This window comes from Cladophialophora immunda (genome assembly GCF_000835495.1).
Source record: "Cladophialophora immunda strain CBS 83496 unplaced genomic scaffold supercont1.26, whole genome shotgun sequence".
Classification (NCBI taxonomy): domain Eukaryota; kingdom Fungi; phylum Ascomycota; class Eurotiomycetes; order Chaetothyriales; family Herpotrichiellaceae; genus Cladophialophora; species Cladophialophora immunda.
Genome location: NW_015622566.1, coordinates 1 through 12,801, shown reverse-complemented (window position 1 = coordinate 12,801; position 12,801 = coordinate 1). Strand labels below are relative to the sequence as shown.

General features: G+C 50.0%; 5 protein-coding genes across 5 annotated transcripts; 2 read left to right on the top strand and 3 right to left on the bottom strand.

The window, feature by feature from the left end:
* Window positions 1-1,784: 1,784 nt before the first annotated feature.
* PV07_12609 (uncharacterized protein) lies at window positions 1,785-2,264 on the bottom strand (the record flags this gene model as incomplete). The annotated part of the gene is made up of 1 exon (XM_016400149.1): window positions 1,785-2,264. One exon carries the CDS (start codon window positions 2,262-2,264, stop codon window positions 1,785-1,787), a length of 480 nt encoding a protein of 159 aa, XP_016242209.1.
* Window positions 2,265-4,708: 2,444 nt separating this feature from the next.
* PV07_12608 (uncharacterized protein) lies at window positions 4,709-7,073 on the top strand. The gene has a single exon (XM_016400148.1). The coding sequence runs from the start codon at window positions 5,485-5,487 to the stop codon at window positions 6,865-6,867; it is 1,383 nt and encodes a 460-aa protein (XP_016242208.1). The 5' UTR covers window positions 4,709-5,484; the 3' UTR covers window positions 6,868-7,073.
* A 1,110-nt stretch (window positions 7,074-8,183) lies between these two features.
* PV07_12607 (uncharacterized protein) lies at window positions 8,184-9,806 on the top strand. The gene is made up of 3 exons (XM_016400147.1): window positions 8,184-8,611; window positions 8,667-8,986; window positions 9,037-9,806. The coding sequence occupies exons 1-3, from the start codon at window positions 8,209-8,211 to the stop codon at window positions 9,508-9,510; spliced, it is 1,197 nt and encodes a 398-aa protein (XP_016242207.1). The 5' UTR covers window positions 8,184-8,208; the 3' UTR covers window positions 9,511-9,806.
* On the bottom strand, window positions 9,535-11,104 carry PV07_12606 (uncharacterized protein). Its single transcript, XM_016400146.1, has 2 exons — window positions 10,144-11,104; window positions 9,535-10,095 (listed from the first exon to the last, which is right to left on the bottom strand). Exons 1-2 carry the CDS (start codon window positions 11,028-11,030, stop codon window positions 9,663-9,665), a joined length of 1,320 nt encoding a protein of 439 aa, XP_016242206.1. The 5' UTR covers window positions 11,031-11,104; the 3' UTR covers window positions 9,535-9,662.
* Window positions 11,105-11,149: 45 nt separating this feature from the next.
* On the bottom strand, window positions 11,150-12,494 carry PV07_12605 (uncharacterized protein). The gene is made up of 3 exons (XM_016400145.1): window positions 12,417-12,494; window positions 12,240-12,366; window positions 11,150-12,187 (listed from the first exon to the last, which is right to left on the bottom strand). The coding sequence occupies exons 1-3, from the start codon at window positions 12,443-12,445 to the stop codon at window positions 11,603-11,605; spliced, it is 741 nt and encodes a 246-aa protein (XP_016242205.1). The 5' UTR covers window positions 12,446-12,494; the 3' UTR covers window positions 11,150-11,602.
* Between the last annotated feature and the right edge of the window lie 307 nt (window positions 12,495-12,801).

Here is a 12,801-nt window from a genome sequence, read left to right as displayed (position 1 = left end):
TTTTTTTTTTAGCTCCTAGCGTGGTGCGTGGCACTACCACTGCAGAAAGCCCGGTAGTTCCCTTCGAATAGAATCCGCTCCTGTCCAATCCCGACTTCAAATTCAGCAAATTATGTCGTCCTGTGAAAACTAGGTCACTCTGCCGAAGTCGCCAGCCGTGAATCTGTTGAAGTACTGCTAGGTCGGTGTTGTTAGAAAGCGCAAAATAGGTAGGCGATACTCGCATATAAAACCACCTTGACGGGGCGGAGGTAGGGTGGTCAGAGGGAACGAATCTCCTAGTGGACCTGGTGGGTGAGGACGCCAAATATCTCAGTGTTGGTAAACACCTTGAGTATTTGGATACGCTCGCCAGGCCGGAGCCCAGAAACCACCTGATAGTATTCATGAAGGTCTTCAGGGCCCTCGTTCGGCGGTGTAAAGAGACGGTATTCGATCTGGTTGAGTTGGTTCACCCGTGCAAGCTGGAGCCATTGGTGGGCCGGTTGCTCCCTCTCGGAGAAAGCGCGAGCTGCTGCGAGAATCTCAGGACGTTTATCGGCCATACCAAGCCTTTCCCATGGAGGATATTCGACGGTGTTGGTTTGGAAGCCAAGGGACTGAGCCATCTGATTGAGCTCGTCTCGAGCGAGGTTGTGATCACGCTCGTGGCCGAAATATTCCCTGAGGGCAAGTCTGACAGCATTGCGTGGTGGCTGAGGAATGGGCTGGATGCGATAGGCAATGGCAAGAGTCGCATTGTATGTATTGGGAGTTGGCCAGGTGAGAACAATACGTCCGTTGGGAGCGAGGAGGTGATCGCGAACGATCCTGAGTAATGTACGTCGGCGGTCGGGGGCGAGGACCTTGATGACATCGCAGATGATGACGACGCTGAACCGGGTGGGAATGGGTTGAGGGATATCAGTCGCCAGCTCTTGAGATGGTAGCCCAAAGGAAAAGTTGGGTGGTAGGGTGGAGACCTTGGTGGTGGATTGGGCACTCTCGATACCGTCCCGGAGCCCACTTAGGTCGGTGATGTCGGCTCGGGCAAAGGCGACGTTACGGAGACGTTGTGTAGCCGTAGCTTTGATAGCCTGGTAGTAACATTCCTTGCTGATGTCAATCCTAATGACATAGCGGCAGGAGGGCGCAGCAAGTAGGGCGGCGGTACCGATCCCGCAGCCGAGATCGAGGACGGTGTCAGTAGGTTGGAGGTTGGCCATTTCGAGAAAGTGTGGGAGGAAGAGACGCTGGAGAGCATGGAGGAAGTCGTAGCCTTCTCTGACGCACTTGTCGTACTCTTCCGCTGCCTCAGCCGCCGTCAGATATTGTGCTTCTGGTGGTAGGTCAGGAGTAGGAGGAGGAGCCATGGTTGCGTGATCGAGCGAGAGGCTACCGGTGAAGGACGAAGATGATGTTGAAGGTCTCGAGGAGGAAAAGGTGAAGGAGTAAGAAAGGATGGAAGAATGGGAGAGAGGGCCTTTGAATGGTTAAGAAGGTAAGGTTGGAGAGTGGCCAAAAGAGCTTTGAATAGTAGAGAAGTGAAGGTAGGAAGGCGAGAGAGTGAAAGCGGAGGCGACTGTAAGAGAAAAGATTATAGAGGTAATAGTGAGGTAAGGTAGATCACTCAGGCGTTGAGAGAGGCTAGACTGGAGGAAACCTATGGTAGGGAGGTGAATATCCTTCGTAAAGGGTGAGGGAATAGCCTTGCTCACGTATATGGTCCCTTTGCCGCCAGATTAGTCTTCAAGCGATCGTAGGCTTGCGCCGTCGTGTGCTGTAGAGTCTTGCTTCAACCAGCGCTAGCCGCCGGATCTCTCTTTGATCGATCGCCAGCGCACCGTCCCCTGCCGCAAACCCTCCCTCGAACAGCCCTGGCCGCCGGAGGTTCGCCTTCGCGGTCTCCTGCACTCGAAATCGTCGAGGGTTCTCTGTGCTGTATCCGCGAGCAGAAAAGTGTTAACGTTAGTGGAGTGAACCGGGTATGTATCAGTAGGCTTTTGCTGGCCCAGAAGTACCAGTGAGCCTCCGGCGGATCGGATCAGGACACCTTCACGCAAAGCCCACTCCTTTAACTCCGCGTCCTCGGGTCCTTGTGCTTGGAGTTGACGGCTCTGGTAGCGAGGCTGGTGCGGCGCGCGGATGACCCAGTATTCGGTCCCCTGGAACGCTTGATCACAGTGGACGCAGGGAACCTGTTCGAGTGGCTCCCTCTTGTCGATTTGACTGCGGATGCACACCTCCTCGACCCAGCCATCTCCTCTCGTCTGGTTGGGGCCCATCGATTTGGCCTCGCGCTGATTGAGGTGCCGCACGAAGCGATCTCTGCGACTGAATTCACGAGAACAGCGACCAACATCGCACCGATAAACGAAGAGTTTGAAGTGAGTTGACTATATGTGACGTCTCCAATCGTTGATCGAGCCGAAGCAGCTACGGCACCCGTAGGGTTCAAACAAACTGGTCAACTGGCCTTGGTTGTCCCCTGCGTGCGCCGTTGACGCCTGATAGCCCGGCGACATCGTTCGTCGGAGCGATTGTCTCCATTGAAAGAGTAAGTGGCGTACACGTCATCCAAATCAAACGTATTCCCCCTCCTGGCAAGCCGGGGCTGTCTTCATGCCCTACGGACGCGGCAAGACCCAGGGTATTGGCTCGGACCATGGCTCCCCCAAATATCTATCATATCATTATACCACGCAAAAGCCACAACGAAGTGATCGACTAGTTAGAAGCCGACCGTAATCTTGCCAGTGGTTCGGCTCCTCAGAGAACGCGCACCTTCACATTGGAATCTTACCATTCACGGGTACAGGTGGTTGGCAACTTTCTCATGGCATTTCCGAGATCGGCAGCACCTGCTCAGGTGGAGGGGTGGCGACCATGTGATGTTACGGAGGGGAAATGATAAGCGCCTCCTTCAAGGACGGGGAAGTTCAAATACATTCGTGACAGATGAGCCATAGGTGACTCCGAACCTCGAAGTTGCAGTTTGACCGGGTTGATCTCGTCGATACTGCCTGTCGGATTTTGGACAAACGAGAACGTGGCGGTCATCAAGCACGGCTTCAGCGGCGATTCGCTCTATTTGCACAATGGAGCCTCCTCGAGAAAACAGACGAGTATTGCGGCTGTTCTGTGCCCATCCCTGCAAAATCGGTAAGTTTCTTACTCATCGCCCCGTAGTCGCGATTCTCCACTTATCTCACGGTGGCAGTGCGGATGCTAGTTGAGCTCAATCGTACATTTGACCCTAGATACTGTATCGAGGTTGCTGACAGGGGGACCATAGCTACGTAACACAATTTCCATTCCATTTTGAAACGGTCCTCTCTATCGACCACCATCTTCCCGACCGCTGTACCGACTGTGATCGAAGGCTTGTTATTGCATTCGGCATGCTGTTCTCGGTCGACAGCTGAGGCAGGGTTCAGATGGAGTGTAAATAGGTCGCCTAGTGCCTTTGAGGTTCGGTGGCCACTATCACGGAGCCACATCCACCAATTCAGTGATCGTAAGAGGCCTTCGGCGCTATGGTCATCAATTTGGCAAGCAAAGCGTGGAAGTCTCCTGGGGGGCTTCTCCGTTGGATGCTGTACGTCGATAGGTCGTTTTACGCTACGATGTCCTTTGGTTTCGAGTCTCGACGCGCCTTGAAATGGTAAGAGGCGAAGTTGCGATCGTAGCGTGTTCGCTCCTCAGAGTAGGGAACGGGCCAATGGCCGGCCGCGGATTGTGATCAATGAGGGCCTTGGACCGCATGAATCCCTCGAGGTCTTCCAGTTCTGTCATGAAAATAGCATCGTTATGTGTCGACCTCCGTCTTATACCTCTCACGAGCCCCAACGATGCGATATCAGCGTCTTCGGGTCTCTGAAGACGGCATATCGTGAACGGGAACGACGAAAAGGAGGTCAGAGCGTCAGGCTCGACTACCGTTGGGCAAGGTCATATCATGAGTTGTAAAGATATCTTACAATTGCAGAAGTATTGTACAGGCGTTTTCAATTGCGGCTTCGTATTGTAGACACACCCCAAATTATTGGAGACTACTTTTTAGCTCTATAACAGCCTAAGCTAGCTATATAGAGATAAGCGTATGTTGTCTTTGCGACCAATCGATAGAAAGTAGTTTTCGCCCTTCTTCGTAACTTACGGTATGGGAAAATTCGTCTTGTATTAAAGAGGTTAGTGGGGTTAGCTATTTAGCGCAGCAGTAATTAATGCCTAACTTGTCCGTCCCGAAACCTTGATTTTTGCGTGGCTACAATTGCATCTCCTCAATAGTTTCATTCGATCTACGAGCTACTGGACCTCCCTCGTGGATGGGGGCTTCATTGGCAATAACTTTCTCCAATAGGATAGCTAAGGTTTAATTCTATGCGAGCTTCTATGTGAGCAGGCGGCGATCTGAGGCAAAAAAGCCTAAATCGCCGTCCACATATAAAATTGTCGTGATCCCACGAAAAATTTAGGACCTCGGCAGTCAACTGATGAAAATCTGCCTGCGCCCTGGCCCCTATTCCGCCTTCTTACTTAGTAATTGCTTCTTTCTTTGCATCATTACAGATACCCATACTTTAAGTCCTACTACATGCGTCGACTTACGCGTTGTCAAGCTATTGAATCACGGTGGTATGGTGAATCTGACGTTGTTTTCTATGAAGCTCAGCCGCCACATCCGCTAGATCGCAATCAGCTTATCTATGAGCTTTTCGAGGCCTGTACCAACTCACCAACTCACCAACTCACCAACTCACCAATGACTCCGTTAGTCGTACGTGTCGCTCTCCTTCGATGTACGAAACCTATCTTCTCCTGCTCATTAGTGGATGAGCATATCGTTCCTTCTGCAAACCACAAGCATAATCCTAGCGACGAGCGACGACCATCGCGATAAAGAAGAGCTTCCACAATGAAACTCCCTCTTCTCGCTCACAAAACAGTGTCGAAGGCAAGGATTGTACACATCTCCAAGAGCTGGCAGGTGGTGCTTAAAAGTTTGAATGATGGTCTTGAAACAATGACGTTACAATTGACCTGGCTTCTTCCCTCAACTCGAAACCCTCAGACGATCTCGAATTGAATTTGCGAAGAAAGGAGGGGATCACTAGTGTGCGTATTAATATTGCATTCAATGAGCCATACAGCGCCCTTGCGCTCGTCGGGGGATTCAACAGAGGCGCCAGGGTGACCTTCGTGTCACCTTTCAGCAATGCAAGCTAAGGACAAGAAACAAAACAGCACAGAACAAGAGAAATCGAATGGAACATTCCGCAGCCTCTGAAAATTACACAGAAGCATGGAGACACTATTTGAGGACGAACTGGATGAGTTGGGTTGAAGAGGTGGATGACGGCGGAGAAGCCAATGGAATCGCAACGGTGGTCGACTGCGGTCGACTGCGGTCGACTACGCCAAACTGTCCACAACCGGACAATCCACACCATTTGGTTCAACCTTCAGAGCACGTAGCGCAAATCGCTGGTACGATTTGATGCCATGGGCTCGTCCAATCCTTTCGGTGATCTGTTTTCTTCAGATGAATTTGACTCCCAAGGCTTCTTGTATGCGCCGACCCCCCAGGGACCCGGTCAAGCGAACTCCGTCTCTCCCTTCTCCGATCATCACGCGTCCCCCTACACCGATCATCATGAAACGCTGAGAACATCCACTCCCAGTTTCCGACCTCGACCACGAGCGGAGAAACTGACTCTACTTCAGTTGTCGGAATGGGATCGAAATAAAACATACGATGATGACCCTCCTATTTGCCTTCGACTTACGATTGGGTGGAAAGCGACTCTGAATGACAAACCTTTCAGCCGAGACACTGAGCAGGACGTCGTATTGACACTCGCTTCGTACTGGGAGCTATTCTTACACTCGAAGGTAGAGGATGCTGCGGCTAAGAAGCGTGCTCAGAGGAAGGCCATGATATTGCAAGGGACAGAGGTCACGGTCTCAGTCAAACAACGGGGAGAGCGTCCCCTAATTAAGCAATACAATGAGACCAACATTGGCTGGGCCGACATTGAGAAACAACTCATCAAGTGGGGCGAACTCTTCCCGGGCAAGGAACTGCGAGTGGATCTGTCTGTCAATTACAAGGACTATGAGGAAGCAGGCCGACACTCCGCGGCAGGTTCATCGAAGAAGGTGGATAAGAGATCTGCACGATCTGCCACACAACGAATGCGGGCTGAACTCGATGCGGAGCTCGACGAAGATGAGGCATCGGGTAAGCTTGCCACTGGGCTGGGAGTATATCACCTTTTCCGATGTCTTTTAGACTCATGTAATGCGCCCAACTACTGTTGGCCGGATCCTGACGCCGGAGTCCACCGAAAGCTGAATACTCCTCTACTCAAAAAACTTGTTAAATACGCCGAAGGCAACCCTCTGAACACTCCGAATGACGTCCCCAAGGGTCTTCGAGACGAGATCCGCTTAGAAGATCAGCAAAGACATGATCGCAAGAGAAAAGCAAGAGCAGTATCTCCTCAAGGTTATCCTCCTGTCAATATCACTAATTACATGCCTGGTCATTCTGAGCTGGCATCGCTACAGCCTCCACAAGCAAAGACTGAAACCGCAAAAGCAACTCCGAGGACGGTGAGTGCTCTTGACATTCCAGGCTATCGCGATGATGCAGTCAAGGATTACGTTCGCTATCTGCAAGGCAAAGTACGTAGTAAGCGGCATCAAGCCGAACTCGAAAAGGCCGGCAATATCGTGTTGGACGACTTCCTTGATCTGGACCAAGTCTACCACGACCACAAGCCTGAATTTTTTACCGCACGAGACGTAAAACTAGCCCCGGCCATCCAATTCATCAGGGATATTCCCGCTTTCGTCAAACACCGGCAAGCGAATGACAGCTGAGTATGGGACTTTTGAAAAGAATGACTGAACTTATGGGATGGTGTTAAAATGTTCCAGTATTGTACATGTGTTATTGTAGTTAGGAACCTTCTAGATCTAGATTTCGTGGCTTGCAGCATATTTATGATTGGTGAAAATCAATGCCAGCATTTCTAAAGTGCCCTCTAGCACTTACACTATCTCTTCCGACTTCATCGATGCATGCTTCGAGGAATGCTGCGAAATCTACCTCTGGGTCCATGGATCTCATCTTCCTCCTGATATACGCTTTTAACTGGGCAAAGAACTCTTCAATGGGATTCAAGTCAGGAGAGTATGGGGGCAAATATATCAGCTGAACTCCTGCATTAGCACATAACTGCTTGACCTTCTCTGTGCGATGGAAGGATGCATTATCCATAATGAACACCGACCCCTCGTCGCAATGCTGGAGGAGCTGGTGAATAAAGTCTTCAAAGATCTCGCTATTTGTCGTATCCTTAAATACTCTTGCGAGAAGAATGCCATTTGGCGTAAGTGCAGGTAGGATTTGCCATCGTTGCCCGCGATGAAATCGGGTAACCTGGACGGGTGTTATACCACGGGGCGACCATGCTGTACGTCTGAACCCAACTCGTTTATCACAGCCGGATTCGTCAATGAATACCAGCTTCTCTGGGTCCAGAAAGGATAGCTTATATTGATAGGCGTCTCTTAAATCCTGACATTGTTCACCTGCTCTTCGCCGTGGGATTTTCTTGGACCAGCCACTTGACTTCAAAGTCCTACTGATAGTAGGGAGCGAAACCAGACACTCGTACTCAACTAAGAAGAAATTCGCTATCTCGTCGAGGTATAGATCTTGCTGCTCATCGAGAAGTTCAAGGAGTGCCTCCAGCATAGAAGGAGTAATAGATCGTCGACGTCCGCCACGATTGCGGGGTGCAGTAGTCGTGCCAAAACGACGATAATTAGCGCGGTGCGTCTGGACGGTTCGGGTAGTGCACGGAATACTTTCGGCAATTTGCCAGGTTTTGAGTCGCCCAACTGCAATCATAGCCTGGCTGAGAGCGTGCTGTGAGGGCGCAATATTTGGCGCCATGAGGCCATGTGGTTCTGTTCCTGCGTCCGCTTACGTCTACGGAAATGTAGCGACATCTTTGCTGGTGGAGGTCGAAAGGACAAAACAATTCTAGATCATTCTGTGGGTCACTTCGCGGGGGCCAGCTACTTTGAAGACTAAGGCACGTGATCGTGCCAAGACTGGGCGTTGCACGTGTTCTATCACATGATTTGAGAGTCTGCCCCTCAATCGCGCTGTCGTGTCCTTTTGGTCTCTTCGACCTGTATCCCAAACCATCAATGGCGACACCCCTTCATAGACACCAATCATCCTTGCAGGGTTTCCTAGATTTCTCGTCTTCTACTGTTCTAACGCCTGATCAATGTAGTCAGGCAACCACGATCTTCAACCAACTCGTCTCTCGATACGAACCTTTCCAAGCTGAGCGTACAGCATATAAATATGTTACCCTACTCCGAACCGTCCATGAATCGGTTGTTTCCAAAGACAACTTCCTTAACCACTTCTTCTTATTCATTGATGCAGACCTTCGACGTGGACAGGACGCCCCTACGCCAACTTTTTTTGAAGTCTTGTCTCGATTCGACAGTCTGCATTCTTGGAGCCGTGAACAATCGGATGAGCTCCAGGGAACCCTAATCAACTTTTCAGACTACCTTGTGAACAACTTCTTCCTGCCACGTATTAGATACACCTTTTTCTGTTCATACGTCTCCAAATGCTAACATTGATATAGTCAAAGCATCTGGCCGGAAGACACCTCAACCTACCCCTACCGCTCTCAGTCTAACCCAAACCCCCGACAATGTTGTTGGGACCACACAACGACTTGCACATCTGCGACAGCAATGTCTTACTCGCGATCGCTATCGATGTGTAATATCCCGAAAGTTCGATCTCAATGAAGCGAAGGCACGCTGGAAAAGAGACGGTGCTGATTCGAAGGATGATGATGGACTTCTGCTGAAGAATGAAAAACCTGAATATTTGGAAGTAGCACATATACTTCCTCACTCTCTCACGTCACTCTCAGGCGATGTTGGGGATTTACAATTGGTACGTGCCTCACACTGTTATGTGTTTATTTTGATTAACGAAATGGTTAGAGCGAATCCAAAAGAATTGCTCTTCAAATATTGAAGATGTTCGATCCTGATGCTAGCCCCCTCATTGAGGGACCCGATATTGATAGATCGATCAATGCCATCGTGTTGACGCATCATTGGCATCAAGAAATGGGGGATTTTGCGGTATCCTTTCAACCTACGATCGATCGGTCTCCACACTCCTACAAGATCGATTACATTGACCCTAATCGACCTTTCCGTGATCCTTTACTCCCTGTTATTCGCCAACTTTATACCACTCCAACGAAGACCATCGATCCACCTGCTCCCCGTCTTCTGGCTATTCATCATGCTATTGCGCGTATTCTCTGTCTTAGCGGCGCAGGAGAATACATCAATCACATCATTCAAGAGATGGAAGAAGTAAGCATAAAGGAAAACGGATCTACCGCCCTTGGATATTACGTCCGCTTGAAGATGGATGGTTGGCTGGACGGAATTCCAGTCTGTTGAATCATTGGAATGAAATCAGACTCTCTCTCCAATCTTTCCCGTGTACTGTATCATTCAAAGTATATGTTCTCAGTTATCTGGTTCAGAAACAGGAGTAGGTGGCGACTGTTTTGACTTGAATGGCGTTGCATTTTATTACTTGTACCAACATATTAAAAACCCTCGAGTACCACTGGTTTCCATTTCTTTTTACGCTGCGTTTTCGCAGCTTTGAGCCGTGAAACTCCTTCGCTCGTTTCATCACGAGTGACCATAGACGTGTTCACAATCATATTTTCTCCTTTATTCTCCCTGAATCTTATCCATACCTTTCCTGCTTGATCGTGCGCTTGATCAAAGCTGCCATCGATCAGCCTCGGAAATGGCTCCCGTGACTCTGGTTCAGAAATTAATGTGTCCCTCTGGCCAGCTCTTGGTGATAACCTGGTCTTGAGGTTTTGGACACCAACAACCGACCACGGGCCGTTTTTAGGCTCCGGCTTAGAGTCCGTGACCATTGGGGAACTCACTAGCTGCGGAAACGCGAGATTCGTGGAAGTGAAGGAGGACAGACGGATTGTGTTAGTATCGTATTCGATGTCCGACCTAATACTTGTGAGCCGATGACCTCATGACAGATAATCTGGAACATACCTGGACGTCGAAGCTCGAACCCCGTGACTGTTTGGTTCGTCATCGAGACCACCATAGCTGCATTCATATCGTCTTCGTCTAACAGTATTGCAAGCTATGAACCAGTTTGCGGCTGCGGGATCTTCTCCTAGAACCACGAGGAGTCTCATGGTCTCGACAGCAGTGTCATTTTTGGCGTCGGAGGTTCGCCGCCAACATCCATCGCACAGAGCTCTCTTGGAAAGATCTAAGGGCGTCTTGCCCTCCTTATCCTTGACGTTGACATCGATGCCAATTTCGACAAAGTATCTGATCATACCAGCCAGCCAGAACCTAGCAGCAAGATGTAGAGAAGTTTGGTTCTGTGAGTCGTCAACGACGAAATGCGACAGGTTTTCTGTCCTCCAGGAGAACTCTTGAATCAACTCCTCGTCTCTTGAAACCAGAGCCCAGTAGTGAGGCGCTCGGCCTTTGTCGTCTCTTTGATTAAGATCGGCTCCCATCTCGAAGAGTAACTTCACCATGGGAAGATTGCGCATCGCAGCAGCAAGGTGGAGGAGCGTCGGCCGAAAGTATTTAGGGTTTCGACTATCAATCTGGCGATTGACGTCCGCACCGAGTTCAATCAACTTGCGAGTAAGACGTGCATGCCCTTTTATAACTGCCCAGGTAAGGGCCGTACCCTTTTGATGTCGTACATTGTAGCGGAGTAGACGCTCGTAAAAATTGAAATGAAGCCGCTGGTTCACTCGGATAAGTGAGTATATGTCTGTCTGTTTGAGGTATTGGATGATCTCTCCGACGATCTCGTTCGGTACATCCAGGAATGTCATGGCAAATTCAATTGATATGAGGAGCGCAGCGGTGGATTGTGCTACGGAAGTGGAACGTGCCGTTCGAGAAACCATGGCATCTATTACCCCGCAATCGGTGGCGACAATGGACTCTACTTGCCCCCAAATCAAGAACTTGAAAGCGGCACCAGGCAACGACGCAAGTCCTTCGATGAAAGGGAACAACGCGAGCAGTTTGCGCAGTGCAGGTGCGCCGAAGCGACAGATGGGAAGGTTTCCCGATCACGTGAAATCTACCCTGACAGCTAGAGACACGCAGTAAATAAATCTTGGCGAGTTTTAGAGTTTGTAGTCATGATGGTGATGACCATTCGCTCTGCATCATCCAGAGCGGGTCGGCAGGGCTGTTGTCACCTGAAGCCAGCCAAGTTTCACACATTTTGTTACAGTACCGGGCGGGGACACATATCCTAGGACTTCGCTCCTAGTCAGCACCCCACGACTTTCCCGCTCTCAGGAGTAGTGCCCCAACCTGCCGACTGTGACAGGACATTAATCCTGGGCGCTGTGAATGGCCTGGAATCACAGCCTGGGGTCAACCTGAGAATGTAGGCTCCGACTTTTCTCCACAGATCTTTTTGCAAAATCGGCTTCCAACCCATCGGCGATCGAGAATCGAGAGTAAGTTAATACCGAGTCTGACTCGCACCGCCCTTGCCACAGGTAAGACAGCGTAATTGCAATGGTTCAACGCCTTGGTTTGGGCCGCACGTGGAACAGCTGCCCTGCAATGGATTCCTAGCGAAGTTATCCAGAACATCCAGTGGAAACTCCGGTATTTCCATACAGGTCTGTCGCCACCTCGCGCATGCATTGGCATCACCGAGCAAGCTTCGTAGCCGGTGTCTCATGCAGTTGGCTGCTACTTCGCGGAGACCTTTATCCGATTCTGGAATCAGATTGTAGATAAAAGGGATGGAAGCGAGAAAATCGTAGGTATTCCAAGCCTTAGAAGCCAGGCTCCTAAACCGTGACTTTGCTGTTTGATCAAGATCCGCCACGCCGTACTTCACTGCTACTGCGTACATTTTGGCGTGAAGCGTGAATTCCGATTCGACGTGCTCTTCTGTCGTCGTCATTGTCTTCTCGCTTGTAGACTGACCAATTTCGGGTTCCAAGCCTTTGTATTTTCCTGTGTACAAGAATTCGACCAATCTCGATATCACGATTGACTCGTCATCTGGTAACGTAATGGTGTCTTCGATATGTTCCTGCAGTAAACCTTTAGATGGGAATTTTCCATTGTAGATATTATGTAGTTACACGGCAAGGGTGATCGCAGGCAGCTCTGAAGAATCGAGACTGAGAGCACACAACGACCTTATGAACATGAAAGTCCACGCCGGCGCACTTCACAAGTAAATCGGTGTAGGTGTTATTTTCGAATGCGCTAGCGGGTGGTATTTTAGCGAGTTGTTCACTCAGAATTCTAACACTTACTTCCACAGAGTTTTGGCGATGTGTGCCATGCTGAGGTATTCAAATGGTGAAAAGTTTTTTGAGGGAGTCACCACCGTCGAGCATCGAGATTTTGCGGCAGAGAACGGACTGCGGCAGAGGCCGCTTTTAGACTAATGCTGCCACAGTGATCGGCACCCGTACTGTTCTCTAAACTGTTGCATGTGATCTGAGAATGCTTCCTGCCGATTGGTTCTCCGAAGAAATGATGTTTAACTTTTTGTAGCCTAGTACTCGGTCAGGATGGGGTTAAAAATTTGGCAAGTCGCATGCCCCCCCCCCCCCCCCAAGCGGGGACCGGCAAAGAGGACTGAGCAGGACGACGCAGCGACATGCTTAAGCACACCGGCATATTGCAAGCGAATCT